This window comes from Pelmatolapia mariae, linkage group LG2, assembly GCF_036321145.2.
Source record: "Pelmatolapia mariae isolate MD_Pm_ZW linkage group LG2, Pm_UMD_F_2, whole genome shotgun sequence".
Taxonomy (NCBI): Eukaryota; Metazoa; Chordata; class Actinopteri; order Cichliformes; family Cichlidae; genus Pelmatolapia; species Pelmatolapia mariae.
The window spans coordinates 35187456-35206181 of NC_086228.1; the positions used below are offsets into that span (position 1 = coordinate 35187456).

Here is an 18726-nt window from a genome sequence, read left to right on the forward strand (position 1 = left end):
TGTAGTTTTTTTTTCAAATTGTAGTTGTGTTGGAAATAAGTTCCTGTTATGTCCTGTCACCTTCATGCTGCCACATATCCACATAAAAAGAGAAATATACCATACAGCATGACACAGAACTAATGGTCCTCAGCTTTGCTAGCACCCCACCGTTCATTACAACACCAACAATACAACATTGGTTGTCAGAACAAACAACATAGTGAAAATTTTGCTGTAGAGCCATATCAGCAATCAGTTTACCACTGTAAATTTTGCTTTGAGTAAAAGAGAGCAAATCCACTTGAAGGGATTTATGCATGCATGTAACAGATTTCAGATAAACTTCTGAACTTAGGTGTAATCGCTTTTTGTACCCGGCCCTTTTGTACTGCTTAACACAAACACATCAGAGACAGAACCCTCTATCCTTTTGCTATTCATAGAGTCGTCTGATTTTCCCTTGAGGAGCGACTTAGGAATAAAAATGCTGCCAAGCTAATCTTGAATCAACCAAGAAGCTGTTGCTGTTGCCACTCTCTCTTTGCTTTGCTGCCTAGTTAAACAATAAATGTGCACAAACCAACAGTGATGGTTAGTTAGGTAGTACTACCAGCTTTCATGCATTAGAATTAGAATCAATGTTTCTGTAACAATGGAAAATATGACTGTGCAAGAAAAGCATCACTGTAGTAATAGAACTATAATCCTCCACATTTCTCCTCAACTATTTACAGTTTTATTGCCCTTTCTAACATTGGTTGACTTTCACAGCTGTAATTACTAACAATACAATGATCACTATCTGTCCAACCAATAATTACACAAAGTTAGCGACTACTTAATAAACATAGTTTAGCATTTAGCAGATAAAAACACTTGTCTTGCTATCCAGGAGGTAGCTGGCTAATCTACTAGCAACTGACCACTTGCTAAGAGGAAATATGAGTGCCTTTGGGTTTTTATTCAGGTAAAGGGACACACTGGAATTGGGAAACAATCACTGACCACTTAATAAAATACACCTGTTCAACTGCTCAGGAATGCAAATATCTTACCAGCAGCCTGTCACATGGTAGCAACTTGTGGATTTAGGCAATTTAAGCATTTAAATGATAGTCAGAGAAGAATGGTCAGACTGCTTCACGCTGATAGGAAAGTACAGTAACTCAAACACCCAGTTGTTACAACTAAAGTATGCAGAAGAGCATCTCTGAACACAAAAGCAGTAACTGTAACTGCGGTCAGCTAGCAACAGGAAACTCCAAAATTAGACAATTGAAGACTGATGAGTCTAGATTTCTGATGCAGCATTCAGATGGTTGGGTTCAAATTTGGCAGTGAGTGTAAATCCACTACTATATGGCATTAGGTGATGAATCATCAGTGAAACCAGTTCATTTATACTGTTCTCCAAATACTGCCTGCATTTTCTTGATATGAATAAAATACAGTGACTCAAATATTTAAACTGCTTAAAATTGAAGCATTTATCAAAGTTAATATTAGATCAATAAACCCACCTGTTGAGCCAATGCCCAACGTCAGGGATATGAGCCCACTGCACCCCAGTTTGGTTGAGGGAGCGTAGTAGCCGGCAGCAGAGCAGAGTGAATGGTGGCGTGGCTAACGCTAACCACTTCTCTGAGAAAATCTCTGCTTTGGGGTGAGCGGAGGGATGACGGTCTTTGGAAGGGAGGATATGCTCTTCGTCATCTCCAGAGCCCCTCTTCTCTCTGAAGTACTTGCGGCAGACATCCTGGAACACGGTGAGGCAGAGCGTGTTGAGCAGAAAGTACCAGGTTTGGTGCTCTTCCTCCACGAAACTGCTGGCCGCCAGGCTGAGAGTGTGACCGACGGTGCCGGCCAGCAGCAAAACATCCAGCTCTGACAGCGACCAGTCAACCTCACTGCTCCTCAGAGGAGACTGTGAAAGAGAAGAAAAGAGAATAAAAACCAGGAGATTTAGAGCAGGCTGTAAAATCAAAAATAAAAGAGGCCCCCAATGTGTTTGCTTGCACTGCAAGGAAGGCATATTTACTGACAAAAGAGTGGCACACTGCCCTGATCTGTCCATCTTTTTCTCAGACAGGTGACTAATAAATCAAACAGATAAACACGACAATTTAGAATTAAATGAAAATAATTTAGTTAAAGATTCAACACCTGAGATGATTATTGGGTTTTCAGCCACAGCTATATTAATTTACGCACCTCATTCTGTTAAATTTAGGATCATTTACATTGGACACAATTTAGATAGAGAGGAAAGAGCTATTACATCCACACAGGCCGACTACATACTCAACCTACTTTCACCTCGCCCACTCCAGAGTGATGGCATCACAATTCTCAGTGGGACAATTAGATGGATGAAACTATTGCTTGGGTGATTCACACTAATATAGCACAATACTGAAAACCTCATCTCGTGACACTCATTATATGACTCATGCACTTCACAATACTAGGATTACTGCCTCGTGCTTCTACCAGTCATGTAGCAGTTTATAACAATGAAAGCTTTGACTTGACGCTTCCTTTAAAAAAAAAACAAAAAAAAAAAACTTTACCTCATTCATTTATTCCGTAATTTGTAGGAAATTCTGTCAAAATTAGCAAACAGATTCTTAAATCGGGGCTGTGAGGTTACAATGACCGTGACCATGACCATCAGATCTTAAAGTCCAATTAGATGTTTGTGCCGAATTTTAACAAATATTCCCAAGGTGTTCCTGAGAATTCACGAGCTAGGCATGAGTTATGCCTAAAAATGGCTGTCGTAATAATTAATCTGAATTACTATACTCCTTTGAGATTACCCATGATGCATTGAGTATTTCTTTTTCAGTTACTATGTGTTAATAGACCTCTCTGCATTGAATCATACTTGTTATTAATCTCTGTCTCTCTTCCACAGCATGTCTTTATCCTGTCTTCCTTCTCTCACCCCAACCAATCACAGCAGATGGCCCCGCCCCTCCCTCAGCCTGGTTCTGTCGGAGGTTTCTTCCTGTTAAAAGGGAGTTTTTCCTTCCCACTGTCGCCAAAGTGCTTGCTCATAGGGGGTCATATGATTGTTGGGTTTTTCTCTGTATGTATTATTGTAGGGTCTGCCTTACTATATAAAGCACCTTGAGGTGACTGTTGTTGTGATTTGGCGCTGTAATAAATAAAACTGAATTGAACTGAATACACAAAATGGGTTTAATTAATTAATTAACTAACTGTGTTTTATGCTGGAAATGTAAGGCAGAAAGAGGCACTTAGGTACATGCATTATGGGAATGTTCCAAAGTTTTTCCTGATTGGAGAAATGTTTTGGAATAGATGGGCCAATGGTTGAAGTGTGGTTTGTCCAGAGGCTCATGCCAGACTGATTCTTGTGATTTGGAAATAATCTCAAACCCTGATGCTAAAACTGTGGACTGAACAGATAATGAACACTGCTGACTGTGAGAAGATGTTGGGATGGCTTAATTGTGAAAATGAGCTGGCCTAAGAGCAATGGGTAATGGTAATGGGTTCTGTGACTTCAAATTCAAAGTGAAAACATAACTTGTGTGTACTGGACGTTCGCCAAATCAATATTACCCAACAACTTATTGCACAAATTGACTTATATACCTCACTTTATGTCAGTGTATTGTTCTGCCTTGTTCTGTGTTGATGTTTTTATGTCTAATTCAATAAGATCTGAATTATAAAAACAAATAAATAAAAAGGTGTCATGGGGTCACGCTGACCTTCGCCTTTCACACCCAAACTTAGCTCATCTCTGAGTCCAAGGGAATGTCTCTCCCTAACTTGAAGAAATCTCTGACGGCGTTCAAAGAGCTACACCGTCTTCAAAAATGGGAAAGACACAAAGCATTATGGACAAAATAATGCCTCCAGCTACAGCTGTCACCAGCGGGAGGTATAAAAACAGTTCAATTTCAAACCCGTTATGCCTGCTCTATTCACGCAGACCAAAACGAGAACAAGCGTTAACCGATGCATGTGCTATTTACACTCAAATTTAAAAAGGTACACCGTTCAGACTCCTGTTACGATGAACAGAAATATTACTGCCAAACATCAGATCATCCATCACATGTCACTACTGGATGTACAGCAGCAGGTTCCTGCCTTGGCACTGCTGACAGTGACCATGAGCTGTCATTCATAAATTGCAGTCGGTCTGTTATGGATGCTTCAATCCCATTTTTAAGATTGCTGTTTGTCCAATCGAACACTTGTATGCAAATGATTTTATTCACTGAGCTTAAGTTCAGGTTGAGTTCAGCCAGCCTCTTAGCTCGACAGCAATATTTTAACCTAACAAACAACAGACATGCATCTTTGCCTGTGTTCACCTTGATGACAAAGACAGGCTGAGATGATATATTCAGCACCTCCAGGCTACAGTGGTGGCTTCGCTGTGGGACCGGGCTGTTGCCGAATAATTTCCCCTTACACCAGGTTATTGTTATTGCAACCTTTACACCTATACCTCTTTAAACAAGATGCCGGGTCATTAAATATTTGGTCTGGCAGTTATGTATACACAGAAAGAGAAAAACATTACTTAACTCTGGATATAAAAGTCGTGGGTGAATACATTTTCATATATTAACAGTGCACTAAGAGCAGGTTGCATTTTTATTAAGCTCTTTTCAGGTTTTTACGAATATCTTCTAGATTTAAAAAAAACGGCGTGTTCCTAAACTCTCCCAAAATATAGTTCTCTACGAGTCCCAAGTAGAGATTGTTCATCTGTTCTGTGTACGAAACTATAAGCCATCCATGCGTTACTGAGAAAAGGACTGATGGCCTTTATGCCTACAGCTCCTGTTTTTGAGATAAAACATGTCACATCCCAAAGGAAGCTGTAATATATTTTTCCAGCTTCACTGCTCCTTGCTCTTTCCTTCAGTGGCTGGCAAATTGTGAAATCAGAAAAGCCTGCTGCATACTAATCTGTGTTCATGGCATGGTTTCAAAGTAGATGGATACATACTTAATGAAAGTATTACTTAAAAAACAGCAAAAACAAGTAGCAACATTTACCCAGGCTAATATAACCAAGTGATGCAGGATAGATACAACTTCACTAAATCCTCAAGTATACAACTTGCATGCCTTAGCAATACAGCAGATGACACATTTATGACTCAAGTTAGTCATCAGGTTTAACAGAAAAACTAGAGCAAAACACTCAAGAGGTACTTCAGTTTATAGAAAAGTTATTATAAAAAGTATCACTGGCATACGTATTCAACACCTCCTCCACTGTGAGTGGAGGAGGAGGTAGTCACTGTTCATTCAATGACATTCGAATGAACGCTTTCCAGGCAAAATTGCTATTCAGCTATTATTAGAAAGAACTGCTTCTTTTGATGCATTCGGTCATATCCTGGTCTTGGATATTTTTGAAAAAAAGGGTTGAGACTGGACCCGTTGAAATACTAGTGCCTAATACACCCTAGGCTGAACTCAACTCTATATTGCAAAATAAAGAGTCTACAATTATACAGAGAAAACCCCAACAATCAGATGACCCCCTTTGAGCAAGGACTTGGCAACAGTGAGAAGAAAAAACTCCCTTTTAACAGGAAGAAACCTGCGGCAGAACCAGGTTTAGGGGAGGGGCAACTATGTGCCATGACTTCTCTGTCTGCTCTTTTTCCCCAGCAGGTCAGGGAAGATGATTTCATCCTCCTAAGTCTTTCCTTTCTTCCTCCCCATCAAGGTTGCTTGATGTCACCAATAGTCACCTGACTATTGGTGTTTTCTCTGTAATATTGTAGGGTCATTTTCCTACAATATATATTTATAGAATATATTGAAAGAAAACTGGGACGACTTTTGCGATCCTACTTGGTTCAGATATCACTTGCAGGACATGACTCATTTTATCTCAATTTTGTTCCCAAGCACGTCACCCGTTAAATACAAGAAGGATCAGTACATTGTCTCTTTCTATACAAGCTAAACATTAGGAATTTTCTAGATTTGGTGGTCCTATATGAATTGTAGCCTCACTTCCCTGTTCTTAGCTGACAGGAGTAGCACCTAGTGTGGTGTTCTGCTGTGGCCCACTTAAAGTTTCAATGTGTTGTGCATCAGAGATGCTCTTCTGCATACCTTGGTTATAACAAGTCAGTATTTGTTACTGTTGCCTTTCTGACAACTCAGAGCAGTTAAAGCTATTTTCCTTTGACATCAACAAGGCACTTTCCCCCAAAGTTCTGCTGTTCACTGCTAATTTCTCTTTCTCAGACCACTCTTTATAAACCTTAGAGATGCCTGTGCAGGAAAATCCCATTAGATCAGCAGTTTAGACCTGCCTGTCTGGCATTAACCTTTATTCTAATGCTGTTTGAATTGTAGCTGGTCGTCTTGACATGTGTACAGTTAGATTTTTGTCTTAACAAACAGCTGAACAGGTGAACCTAATGAATTGCTGGGTGAGTGTAAATTATATCCCGACTTAGTTTTCTGTGCTTTTGGCTGGTCTACACATCACTTACTGGGTTAGAAGGAAATTATACTCCCATCATGTTCTTTGCTGAGAGTCGAGGAAATTTAGTCGAGAAACAACCATCATATATCTTGTAAAAAGGACGTTTTAGTTTATACATTTAAAAGAAACCAGTTAATTAAGAGAGCTTCACAGGGCTGTTTTTATTTACTAATGCTAGGGTTATAGGTGTGGTCTTACATTAAACAAACATATCAGGGTTTTTGTTCGTCACATTCATCTGCGAACCATGAAGTGAGCTACGATATGGTCGTCTACTGACTTGAGCAGATCATTCTAAATAATGCATAAATATTCTCTGACCATGCTGAGGGCCCATGTAGAGTAGAACATAAATCAGGACTTGACCTGAAGCCTAATGTGCTGAAGTAGAATATTGCTCTGCCCTGCCAAAGGCCTTTTCATGACAAAGCACAGCTACTGATGTAGCAAATGACCGTTTAGTCGTTCTAGCCTAAAATTATTGGAGGGTCTTTGATGCCACCGTTGCATCTATGCCACTTAACATCACTTTTCCTGTGAAACCGATGTGTCCAGTGTGTGTTTGATTGATCATATTCTGCCAGCTGAACCTGCCTTTCCATCACGCAGCTGTGAAATGGTAATACTGACTCAGACTGACTTCTGAGCTCTGCCATTTAAAATATGACTTTTTCCACTCAGGCATAATAAGAAATCATATTAAACTCTCGTGCTGGTGACAGACTAGAGTAAGCTCCTTACAAAAGTCATGAGAGACTCAATTGAATCATTTATTAAGGGATTCTTAGCCTTTTTTTGGTTGTTGGAAAAATATAAGCCACTTTTGGCTGTTCTCTTACCCACAAGGGGTCTCCCACAGCAGGTAGCACCGCATGTCTGAGTTGGCAGATTTGTTTTTTTAACGCCGGATGCTTTTCCTGACGCAACCCCAAAAGAATCAGTGTCTCCTCCTGGGATCGAACTGGGAGTCATCGCTTGATAGGCGAATGCATAAACAAGATACACATTCCAGGTATTTCACACTTCTTTACACCTCCTGTACAGAACTACTTTTTTAAAATGACCTCACCTTTGGGTCATTAAAACTCACTTAAATGGAATTCTCATCACATTTTTGCTGGAGCAGCAAGTTTTTCTCTTCGTTTCCACCTTGCACTGAAACTAATGAGGACAGAGTGAATATATGTTTTGGACAGTTTCCCCAAAGCAGTTATTTGTCAAGTCTAACCAGACACAGCTCTGCACTTAGATCCAAATGGATTCCTGAAAGTATACAACATTATTGTGCCTTAGGATTATTTGTCACATTTTCCAGCACTACGTGCTACATCTGGTAGTAGCTTCAAACACACTTTTGTGTGAAATCTGTCCAAAAGTTTGTAATTTTGAGCAGATTTCCTCTTGTCTGACAAATATTCAGGGCTTCCTGGGAATTCATCAATTTCATCCTTTGATACTAATACAGTTTAACAATAAAGCAGCTTTATTATTTAATCTCAGTATCAAAATGAGTTTGTCAGTCATGACTTTGAGGACACAGAGTCCACTAATTGCATTTCCTCCCACAGGTTATTAAAAAGATCTTGGCTGTGGCGATGGGCCATGATTGTAAGCGCTTAATCACCACTTTTGGAACGAGAAAAAAAAACATGGCATGATACACAACGGCACGTTTATATACACCCTAGAGTGGCAGCAGGACTAAATCCATATGTAGCTTTTAAAGGAATCAATAACTTTTAAAATCAATTCCAACATCAACAGGAAGCCAAATTATGGAAGCTCAATACAGTTGTTCTATGAATAGTTAAAAACATTTCAATATATCTGTAGAATGATTTAATACCTGACATTGATTATACTGTGTATGAAAGACTGACTTAGCTTCCAGGTCTTTAACCTGGATTCTTTCTAATGGCCAGTAGGCGGCGACTCTTGTGGCTGAAATGATATCAGATTATTATCAAAGTCGTTGGGTGAACGACCCTCCAGCTCCCTTCATGTATGACGTCAGTAAACACTTTTTTAAAAAGTTTTTAGAAATTGAAATGCCAGTTTGACTTCTTACTGAATATAACATGATGCTCATGTTGTGTTCCCTGTGAGAGTCAAAAAGGAGGATAAAGTAAAATATGCTTTAAGGTGAGCCTATCGAGTGACTGACAAGTTATTATATTGTCGACGTTATTGATGGGCCTCGGGGATCCAGGCACACCCAGTAATCACTGTGCCTCCTCAGCAGAATCCTACTGATGCACTTCAACTATGAGTTACACCAATTCATCAAATGTGGTAACGAAAGTTGCTGTGGTCACATTTCTCTCAGCGTGTACTGTGCATGTGTGCTTGTAATTGTGCATAATGTTTTGGGGGGGGGTTTGTAATAGCAAAGTGACTTGAGCGAATGCCCTCTCGTTAACGTTGGCGGTCCATCCAGTTTACATGGTCTGCTGCCAATCCTGCATGAGCATGCGCTGTTCTTCGATTTCTCATTTAGCTCCACCCCCTGCTTCTTATGACTGGTTTTGGAACACCAAGACCATGATGGAGAAAAAACTCAGCTTCACAAATCCATGATCGTAATGGTGCGTAACTATGGACCTGATTACAAGTTTACATATAATTTAAAATTTGTGGGTCTGTCAATCAGAATCCAGCACTGAGATCCTTCACCAGCTGTTTTAATAAGACTTTTTAAAGACAAAAAAATCCATTACATAACAACCTGAAAAGATCTGAAACGTCAAAGTCATCTATCAAAGCTAAATGCCAAATTATTTTCAGCTTCAAGTCTTGGGATTTGTTACTTTTTCTGTTTTATATTGCTTCAAATCTCACATCTTTGAGTTTTTGTGTTGGAAATTCACCTTTCACTGGCATTTAATAAACTCAACACCAATTCAATTAAGAAGGAAATACCTCCTGGCTAAAAAAAGAACAAAAAAATTATTAGCTGCAGCCATAATCAGCAACAAATATTTGTGTTTGTTTTCATCCACTCTGAAACCCTCTAAATACTTTGAGTTTGTTGCACATACAGCAGTACTTTCGATTTATGAATGACTTTTAGCAGCCAAAGAAACGACACTGCTTTGGTGTTTGTTGTGATCAAGCTTTGCTTTTATAAGTGCATTCTCCACTGGGCACATGCTCACACAGCCTTTCAAGGTACTTGGCAGGTAGGGTGTTTCATGGATCCTGCAGAATTTCAGTTCAGTGGCTGAAAAGAGCTCTTTGAGATTTTTGTTTCTACATGAGTTGAGCTTCAACAGTTTGTCTGTTTGATTTTTCTGACCAAAGTCTGGTAATTTCACAAAAATCTGCTGCTGGTACAAAAGCACATTTGTCATCACAGGTCATCATCATTTCCTGCCAACTGAACTATGAGCACAGTTTTTTTTGTTCACTATGACATTTGTACGACTCAAAAGAAAACAGTCTTTTTACGGTCACTCGAGCCAGAGAAGAAACACCTCCAGTACTGTATGAAATCCTCCACATCCTCCAGTGTGTAGAGTCGGAGAGTTGATTTCCTCTCCCAGCCTAATGACCCAAGTGGATTCTTCTGACTTTTTTTTTGCTACATCAGCACTTTCTCAAGAGTTCCCAGAAGGCAAATGAGATGTAACCTTTACAGATAAATTAATAATGAGCAAAGAGTTGCAGCAGCAAAGGGAAGCTACCTTTAAGGCCCTTTAAACAAGCACTTATGACTCAAAGCTTCCACTTCCATTTTCCACTGAAGAACCACTTCAACCTTTCTATGATTGATAACTTACTTCAACATATTGCTGGGAATTACTTCAATTTGTTGAAGGACAATTTAACATTGCAGTGATGGAAAGAGGAAATTACTGAAACAAATTTAAACTACCCAAAACCTTTGATAGCACCGACAAGAGTGCGTTATCATTAAGGCTTAACAAATACACCACTTATCTTCCAACTGCACCAGCAGTTAGAGTCCAAATGATGGACCGTCTTTAGTTTTTGTTCATTTTCAATTTAGATTCACAACAAGAAAAAATCCTGACTGTCTTTAAACTACCTGAGTGATGTTTTTACGTCATTCTCCTAAAGGATCCTGGCAGTGCATATCTTCTAATTTACTATTTTAACTGTTAGTCAGACATCTGTCCACTGTGTTAGTGTCTGTTTTATTTACAGAGTTCGCTGTTTTATGGGCACAGTCAGCAACTTTTCTTCCAATAAACTGGACAGTATGTTGAGAAACGGTGTTTACTCGCCTAATAGAACCACAGTCTACTGATGCGTCTATTCATATAATATTTTATAAGACATTTATATACTAATGTAACTTATGCAGAAACAGCTCCACTTTCCCACCCTCGGAGCCAAGTTTTGGTAATAAAGAGGCAAAAATTAAAAAGTGATAATATGCAGCAATTGTACATTACATGGATTGAATTCTCCAGTCAGGTCCTGTATGTGTACATGAATCAAATAAGTGTTTTTAATTTGTTTTATCATCTTTTAAATAATTAATGGAGGGCAGTTGGTATATAACGCACTTCAGATTGTGTAATATTCTAGAAAGTTTTGTGTGTTTATGATGTTATGTATGGCTGTGCTTTTTAGCCTTGTTAGCAAGCTAGATGCTGTTTTTGGAGACATTTTTCTAATGTTGCCTCTGTACATGAGCACAGTGGATTTAAAATCAAAAAATTAAGTTGCGTTTGAAGATCAGATTTTGAGTTTTAATTTACAAGCTTTAACAGAAGTGCAGAATTTACTGTTGAGGAATAACATACGTTTTTATACACAGCGCTCCGTTTTCAAAGGCTCATGAGTACTTCGACAATTGATTTTATATGAAAGTTTTATGTCAAGGGGAGGCCTGTTCCCTCGTTATTCCATAAAAAATTATTCAAAGAAAACTGGAGTTGATTCCAAGTGTAGTACAAGTGAACCTGTATTTGGTAGTTGTGTTCAAAAGAGAGGCTGATGCAAGGGAAGGAGGCAATTATTAGTCTGAAAAACCATTTAAAAACAAACAAACACATAAAGCCATTTGAAAAATGAAAAAATTGGAAAAAGGCCAAATCAACAATCTGGTATATTCCTGAAAAGGCCAGCTCAGCAGCTCAGGAGCACCAAACACCTTCAAAGACCACAGAAGATGAAAATAATTCAAGAACGCTCAAAGAGGTAGCTGCATCATTGTCAAGGTCCACAAGAGACGCCTTCGTGAATGGAGACAACAGGGTGCAAACCTCTGGTTACACTTAAGAACTATCAGAAAATAGGAACTGTGTATAAACATGGCTATAATTCCTGAACAGTTAATGGAACACTTTTGTTAAACTTCCTGAATTAAAGTTGAAGAGCTGCACATTAATTGCATCTTGATTGGTTAACTTAAATCCCACTGCAGTCATGCACAGACCACAAAAATTGTGTCACTGCACAAGAACTAATGGACCTAACTATAAACCCCACCACCTGACAGTGTAGACAACACTGCTACAACAATGCTTCAGTTTGAATAATTATTTCTGTGTAGCATGGAAATGTTTCACACACAGGGTAAACACACTAACACCACAAACTTCTGGCATGTCAGAAGTCATGATTATGTGATCACTGCTGTGTCCAAAAATATTGTTTGTGTTGCCTTTCTGCGACTCTCACCGTCACTCCGAGTGCCTGACTCACAACAACAACACAATATCATTTGTTTAAATGCACTACTATTTCTCACTTGTTTTCTTGTGCGATACTGCAGAGTAATCAAAGAGTAATTATTGCAGCTCTTTACAATCTCTGAAGCATACAATTGTTGCCTGCAGTTTTAAATTGACTAAGAGGCACTTACTCAGACACTTCTTTTAAGCCACTTTTTGGCAGAATCTTTTTTTACTTGTCAAAGTGAAAATACACTAAAACTTTTTTCTTTTTTCTGAGACCGTTGAGAAGCACTCAAATGATTTAAATCTGCATCCTTAAAGACTCTGCAAACTAAATCACTAAGTGAATGCACAACAGACAAGAGCATGCCACCCCATTCGCTCCAGTATATTTAGCAGGTTTGCTCTCAAATAAATTCCAAAAGTCTCTTAGGTAACGTTTCTCTACCTACAGGAAGTGAAAAATTCAAATACAGCAACACAAATCTGTTTGACAAGCAGCGAGGTTTCTAGAGAGATAGATGGATTCACTAACATTCAGTCTTTTATCCTCAGTGTCCCTTTAAAGCAATCAGAGAGCAGCAGAATGGGTTAGCGCATTAGCTTGTGCATTCATGCTTTACATGCGGATCCACTGTATGTAAGTATGGATCTCTGAGGGCTAACATCTGTTACAATATGTACCCGTGTTTCACTGCACTTACTCACCTTCCCATGAATCTTTGCACCCAGGGGGAGTCTTCGTGTTGCTATAGAGACCAGAATACAAAACATTGCTGAGGAGAAGGCAACGGCAGCAAACACGAGACCCCAGGAGAGGCTGCAGAAGTAACAGGAGCTCTCAGCAGATGTGCACACCAAGACGTGCACTGAGGCAAGAAGCAGGCACAAGAGGTAAAAAGGCAGGGAGAGCAGGGCCGAGAGGATGGGGAGGTCCACTGCTGCGGCACCGCTGAGGGCTTCAGGCATAGCCAGCAGTAAGACCAACAGGAGCTTAAAGGCCAGGAGAGAGGGAGACAGAGAGGAGAGAAAAAGTCTTTTACAAATCTGATGCAATCATTGTAATCTCCAGTTTTATAACCTCCCCAATTTATGTGAACAGTGAAGAGCAATTTAATAACAAACATAATGCATGCATGTACACGTTTAACTGATTTTCTAATTGAAAGAGACTTATGATGCTTTTCTTTTATTTATTTTTTTTATGCAGTCGTGCTAAAAAGGTTTTACAGATCAGGACAGATTAAAAATCATCTGGTCCTTAGTAGGTCTGAAAATTAGGTAAATACAACCTCGGATGAAAAACAGCAAATGATAAATTACACTGTTTCATTACATCCGTCCATCATCTTATCTAATTCAGGGTCGCAGGGGGGTAGCCTATCCCAGCTGTCATGGGGTGAGAGGCTCGGTACACCCTGGACAGGGGTCATTGTATATTTAAGCAAAAGTGAGCTCAAATTTAGAAGCAGTATGTGAAAAACTAAGTGCATCCTTACTGCTTCCTTAAAAGAGTAAATGGCAGCCGTGTGCTGATAATCAAAAATATTATTTCAGTAAAGGGAGCACCTCTATAAAGTTTTGGCAGTTTGATGGTCTGGAGCTTTTAGATGTGTGTTAACACAATGCCAAACAGCAAAGCCACAGCAGTGGTCTCAGAGAACCAACTGTTGCTCTCCATCCATCTGCAAAGGGTTATAAGGCCATTTCCAAACATCATTCTACAGTGAGAAAGATTATTCCCACGTGGAGATCAGACTGTGCAATGTTCAGAGAAACTGCAAAAAGCCCAAGAGCTCAAACTGTTAAATGTTAAAGTTCATAACAGTACAATAAGAAAAAGATTGAATAAGTAGGTCTTGTTTAGAAAGGTTTCCAGGAGAAAGTCTCTTCTCTCTAAAATAAAGAATTCAGCGTGTGTGAGCTAAAAGCTCAGCTATAAACGCTCATTTCAGATGGTTTCATGGCTGTCACTGACATCAGTAGAAGGGGATATCCCTAATATGGTCAAATATTCTGTTGGAGAGGGGTAGAAGAAAGCCGGCTTAAAGGGTCAGTGGCCTTAATGGAAGAGGACCTAAAAGAACCAAAACAGACAGTGGATGAACTAATGGGTTGTAGCAAGGCCCAGTACAAGATAAACACAATAGATCCCCCTCTAAAGTAAATCTATCTTATGACAGCACTTTCTCCTCTGTCTTGTTAGGACAGCTTCATTGTCACAAATATTTCCACTATCAAAAAGAAAGCATGACACTTGGTGAGGGTTTAGTTTTTACTTTTTGTTGCCGTGCACCTCACTGCCATACTCTAAAACTGATAAGCAGCACACCAAACTATTACGAGTGCAGATAAAAAATACAATGATCCGGTCCTTACCTGAAAGACAAACACCATGCCTGCAATCATGGAGTACATGTCATACTTGCCCAGCTGTTTGCTCAGAGCAGCGCTCATGGCAGCCAGGGCCTCCAGATACTGCCTCAGGACCTTTTTGCCCACGTTGGTCAGCACCTCGGAGGTGTTTCCTTCCAGGTAAAGCTTCATCCAGTTCCCGTGAGCCTTTTCTGCCACACGAAACTGCTCAAACCCCACCTCTGGAGTGGAGAGAAGTGGAAGGGAGAACGTTTTAAAGCACTATTATTTGCAATGCTCCAGCTACTGCAATCTAAATTTCAGGAGGGAGGGAGCGAGGAGGACATTTATAGCACCTGATTTTTTAACAGTTTATGAGGAATTTCATTAGGTTTACAGTTTGATTCTCACATAATTTCTTGGTTTGCTGCCATGTGATTAATCAGGACAAACCTTCTAAAATACAAAAACTAAGTTTTAGCTTTTATATAGAGGAGAAAAACTTTGCTGCCTGGATCTCTGTGACCTAAATGAAATATTCCTAATGTTATAGGATAAACCAACTGTGGGTATTATTTCCTCATAATAATGAGCAATTTTTCCCCATATGCTGACATATTAATTAATTACAATGTTAAGCCACAGGTGGCTGATACTGGTACAGCTTGCGGAGTATTTTTACTACGAGCTCATTAAAAACCCAAACTGATCCATGACAAATGTGAAGAAAAGGTTTCATGTTGCTGCCTACGCTGTTGTAATTTAGCCGAAAGAAAATGCAGACATATTCCAACTGCTTGTTTTCTTAGAAATGAGACTATTTATGAGTTCATCAATCATTGATGTTGAATTCTGTTTTTCAGAAATAGAAACCTATTAAATTTCAGCATTTTCTTTTTCCCGCGTTCTTGTGTCAATAACGTTCGCTAAATTGAAAACAATACGCCTGTGGTAAAACATTTAGTTCGGAGCAAAGCAATGTACAATTTATCAAGATGCTAACTATGACAAGCTGTGACTCATTCACATGTTTACAGATGAAATTATGCTCCCTTTCATTTTACTTCAGCTGTTCAAGGACGAAGCAACGTGTAGGCTTTGAGTTGTGGTATACTTCAGTGAAACACACACACACACACACACACACACACTACTAAAAACAATCACCTATCTCAGCAGCATAGGCAGAGATGATAAATAGTCACTGTGGCTTTGCCAGACAGAAGGGTTGGTTGAAATATCAGAACTTTAAGCCACAGGCATGAATCATGCAATATCAATGGCCCTGGCCATGTTTCATCTGTCTAAAAGTACAGGGATTGGTTAATGGCTCTGCAAGACGCCTGAGGTTACACGCACGCACGCACGCACACGCACGCACACGCACACACACACACACACACACACACACAAAACAAACAAACAAACAAAAAAAAAACAATATGAAGATTGAAGCAAAGCAGACAGAGAGAGAGTGAGGCAGAGAGAGTTTCTAAAGTTTGTATTGCCACAGCTGAACTTTATAAAGTTGCAGGTTAAGTCTACTTTAAGTCTAAGAAATGCGACTGCAAAAACAGAGACCCCCCCCCCCAAAAAAAAAAATATCATAAAATATTCAACTAGTGCACCAGACTGAAGCTGAGAGTGGCCGGGCTTTATAAATCCTTGCTAAGTTTTTTCTCCAATGAGCTACTTTTTTGTCTTCCTGATGAAACCACATTGAATACTGAAATCAGAAACAGACAGAAGGCTGATTTCTCCTAAGCAACTCCTCACACGTAAAGATTCGACCCTAACAAATGTGCAACAGGCATGCTACTTAAAATAACATCCCCGGCGAATTTCCCAGCAGTGACAACTATTACATCCTTTTGCATAACAGCTTCATGATTACCCAAGTGGACGAATACAAAAAAAAGGCAACATATCCAAATGTAGGTCTGCTGAGATAATTTCCATTTCATCCCATCTCTATGGAAACCAGGGACCAAAATAAAGTGGAAAAACTGCTGCCAGTGCTGAGTGTTTTTTTTATGTTACAGGAAATAGTAGTTGTTTTGAAAATGCTGCATTTACTTCATGTAGAAGTTTGCTTCGGTTCACCACATCTGTTTTTTACATGGGTACATTTGTGTACAAAGTGCACAAGGGCTATCATCACATAAATAGGTTTAAATGTTTACACAGGCCTAGAGATTGGTTGGCAACCCCTGGAAACCTCTGATAATTAGTAGAACCCCCCACAAGTAGGGAGATCCTGTCTGTAGCATATTGCTGTCATCACCCATAGTTTACATGGAGGATGGCAACTTGTCAGCATTTAGTCTCCGACCTGTAGCTGCGCGTTTTAAAATCTGCTGAATGAAACGTTAAGGTACAACTTTTACGCTGAAGCCAAAAGGTCTCCGTTTCCAGTTTGCATCACACATTTTCACAGTTTCACTATCACTTAGTAAGTAGTTGGCGAGTGTTTGCAGACCCACAGTGAGACCAGGAGGCATCCTTGTCAGATGCCCAAAGAAGTTCAGTCATCCGGGAGGGGCTCAGAGTAGAGCCGCTGCTCCTCTACATCGAAAGGAGTCAGTTGAGGTGGTTCTCTAAGGGAGAGGCCAGCCACCCTTCGGAGGAAGCTCATATACTTGTTTCTACACTGTAGCAACTGCCAGCAACCACTCACCAACTAGTTGTGGAATAACATAGTCTTCTCTTGTGACCAGTGTTTACATGTCAGGGAGCTACTGACATGTCTCTAGGCCTTAGTTCTTCTAGGCCTTAGCAATCAGTTCCACAGTGTCTACCAGCAAACTCCAATAACTGGGGGTTAGCAGATGTCTGCTGACCAGTCTCTAGGCTTGTGTGATTGGGGCCTTAAAGGCCTGGAGCTGAGTCACACTCAGTCCACTGAGATGAGGACACAGCCTCCAGTACATGGGTCGACCAGTACTGATAACGGTCCTTAAATTTAAGAGATCACAAATCTAATAACCTGTTTTTCAGATTTGACATTTCAGAGTTATTTCAATGATGTGATAGAAGAAAAGAAAGATGATAATTAAAACCACTGCAGAATCTCTCTGGTGACACTGGGTGGAAAAAACTATTGCAAGGCCATAAGACCACAATTATTGCATGATCACATGATGAATAGCCTGTGGCCATGAGTTAGTAATGCATAGAAATTGCATAATTGATTCTTAGTCTGTTCACAGAATATAGAATACAAGGGTAAGCGCAACAGGGGTTTTTATCACTCAAAGACAGCAACAATTTAATTTAACTGTATTTTATTTTAATTTTTGAAATTTGAAAGCGTATCCTGGAGAACTTAAGACTTCATCTTATCACAGCCTATAGTGATAACTATAGCCTGTAATTACAGGTTCCAGAGGGTGCTCTTCAAGGAGTTTAGTGGAGAGAAAAGTCATCTAATGCAAAGAAATGCAAAGGATCCAAAGTGCATTAGTACTCGCTGTAAAAACAAAAAAATGTCTTTGGAAACAAAGCATCAATCATTTAAATTTAGAAATCAAAGCACTTACTACAATCAATTCACATCATCAGGAGTTGCTGCACAGGAGTACCCTATGGACTAGGGCTGTGCGATATGACCAAAATCTCATATCCTGATATAAGACATCTATCGTCCCGATAACGATATAAATCAAATGGGTGTCGTGTACCTGGAGTCGAGTGTTTTAACCGATGCATGACATAAGTTATAACGGCCGCCGTTTTCTTTTTGAGTGTTTATTACACGGCGTGCTGCAGGGAAAAGCCTGTTTTAACATTTGAGACTAAGGTTTATTTTTTAGCACATGACGCATAAAAACAGGCGCTTGTCCGTCCGTAGTGTGGTTATATTAAATATAAGAGAAAGAGAGAACTTTAAGAAATTAATATAGCCACTACAGTGACCATCAAAACGATGAAAAATATTAGATGAAGGTTCATAGTTACTCAGCTTCATGGAAGTAAATAGTATGATGGACTATTAACTTCCATCCAGTCAACTCCCAAAATGAAAAAAGTAAAGACATCATCTGAAACTCAAATGTGTTATGCTTTTCTGGACTTTTTTCCCCCTTTGCTCACAACATTTTCTCTACGATAGCATGCTTAGAATACAACTTAGTCAGCAAAAACATTTAGGGAAAACAACTTCTAAATAAGAAAATGCTATGTGTCAAATTATTTATGTAGTTCTATCTCTGCCTCTTTGGGATACTTTAAAAAGAT

General features: G+C 39.5%; 1 protein-coding gene across 2 annotated transcripts in view; it reads right to left on the reverse strand.

Moving 5' to 3' along the window:
• pigg (phosphatidylinositol glycan anchor biosynthesis class G (EMM blood group)) overlaps nt 1-18726 on the reverse strand; it is a 92231-nt gene that overhangs the window by 46487 nt on the left and 27018 nt on the right. For both annotated transcript variants that reach the window (XM_063499592.1, XM_063499601.1), the window contains exons 7-9: nt 14515-14732; nt 12844-13128; nt 1503-1906 (exon numbers count right to left, since the gene is read on the reverse strand). In XM_063499592.1, coding sequence (XP_063355662.1) covers nt 1503-1906; nt 12844-13128; nt 14515-14732 — 907 coding nt within the window. The remainder of the gene's footprint in view (nt 1-1502; nt 1907-12843; nt 13129-14514; nt 14733-18726) is intronic.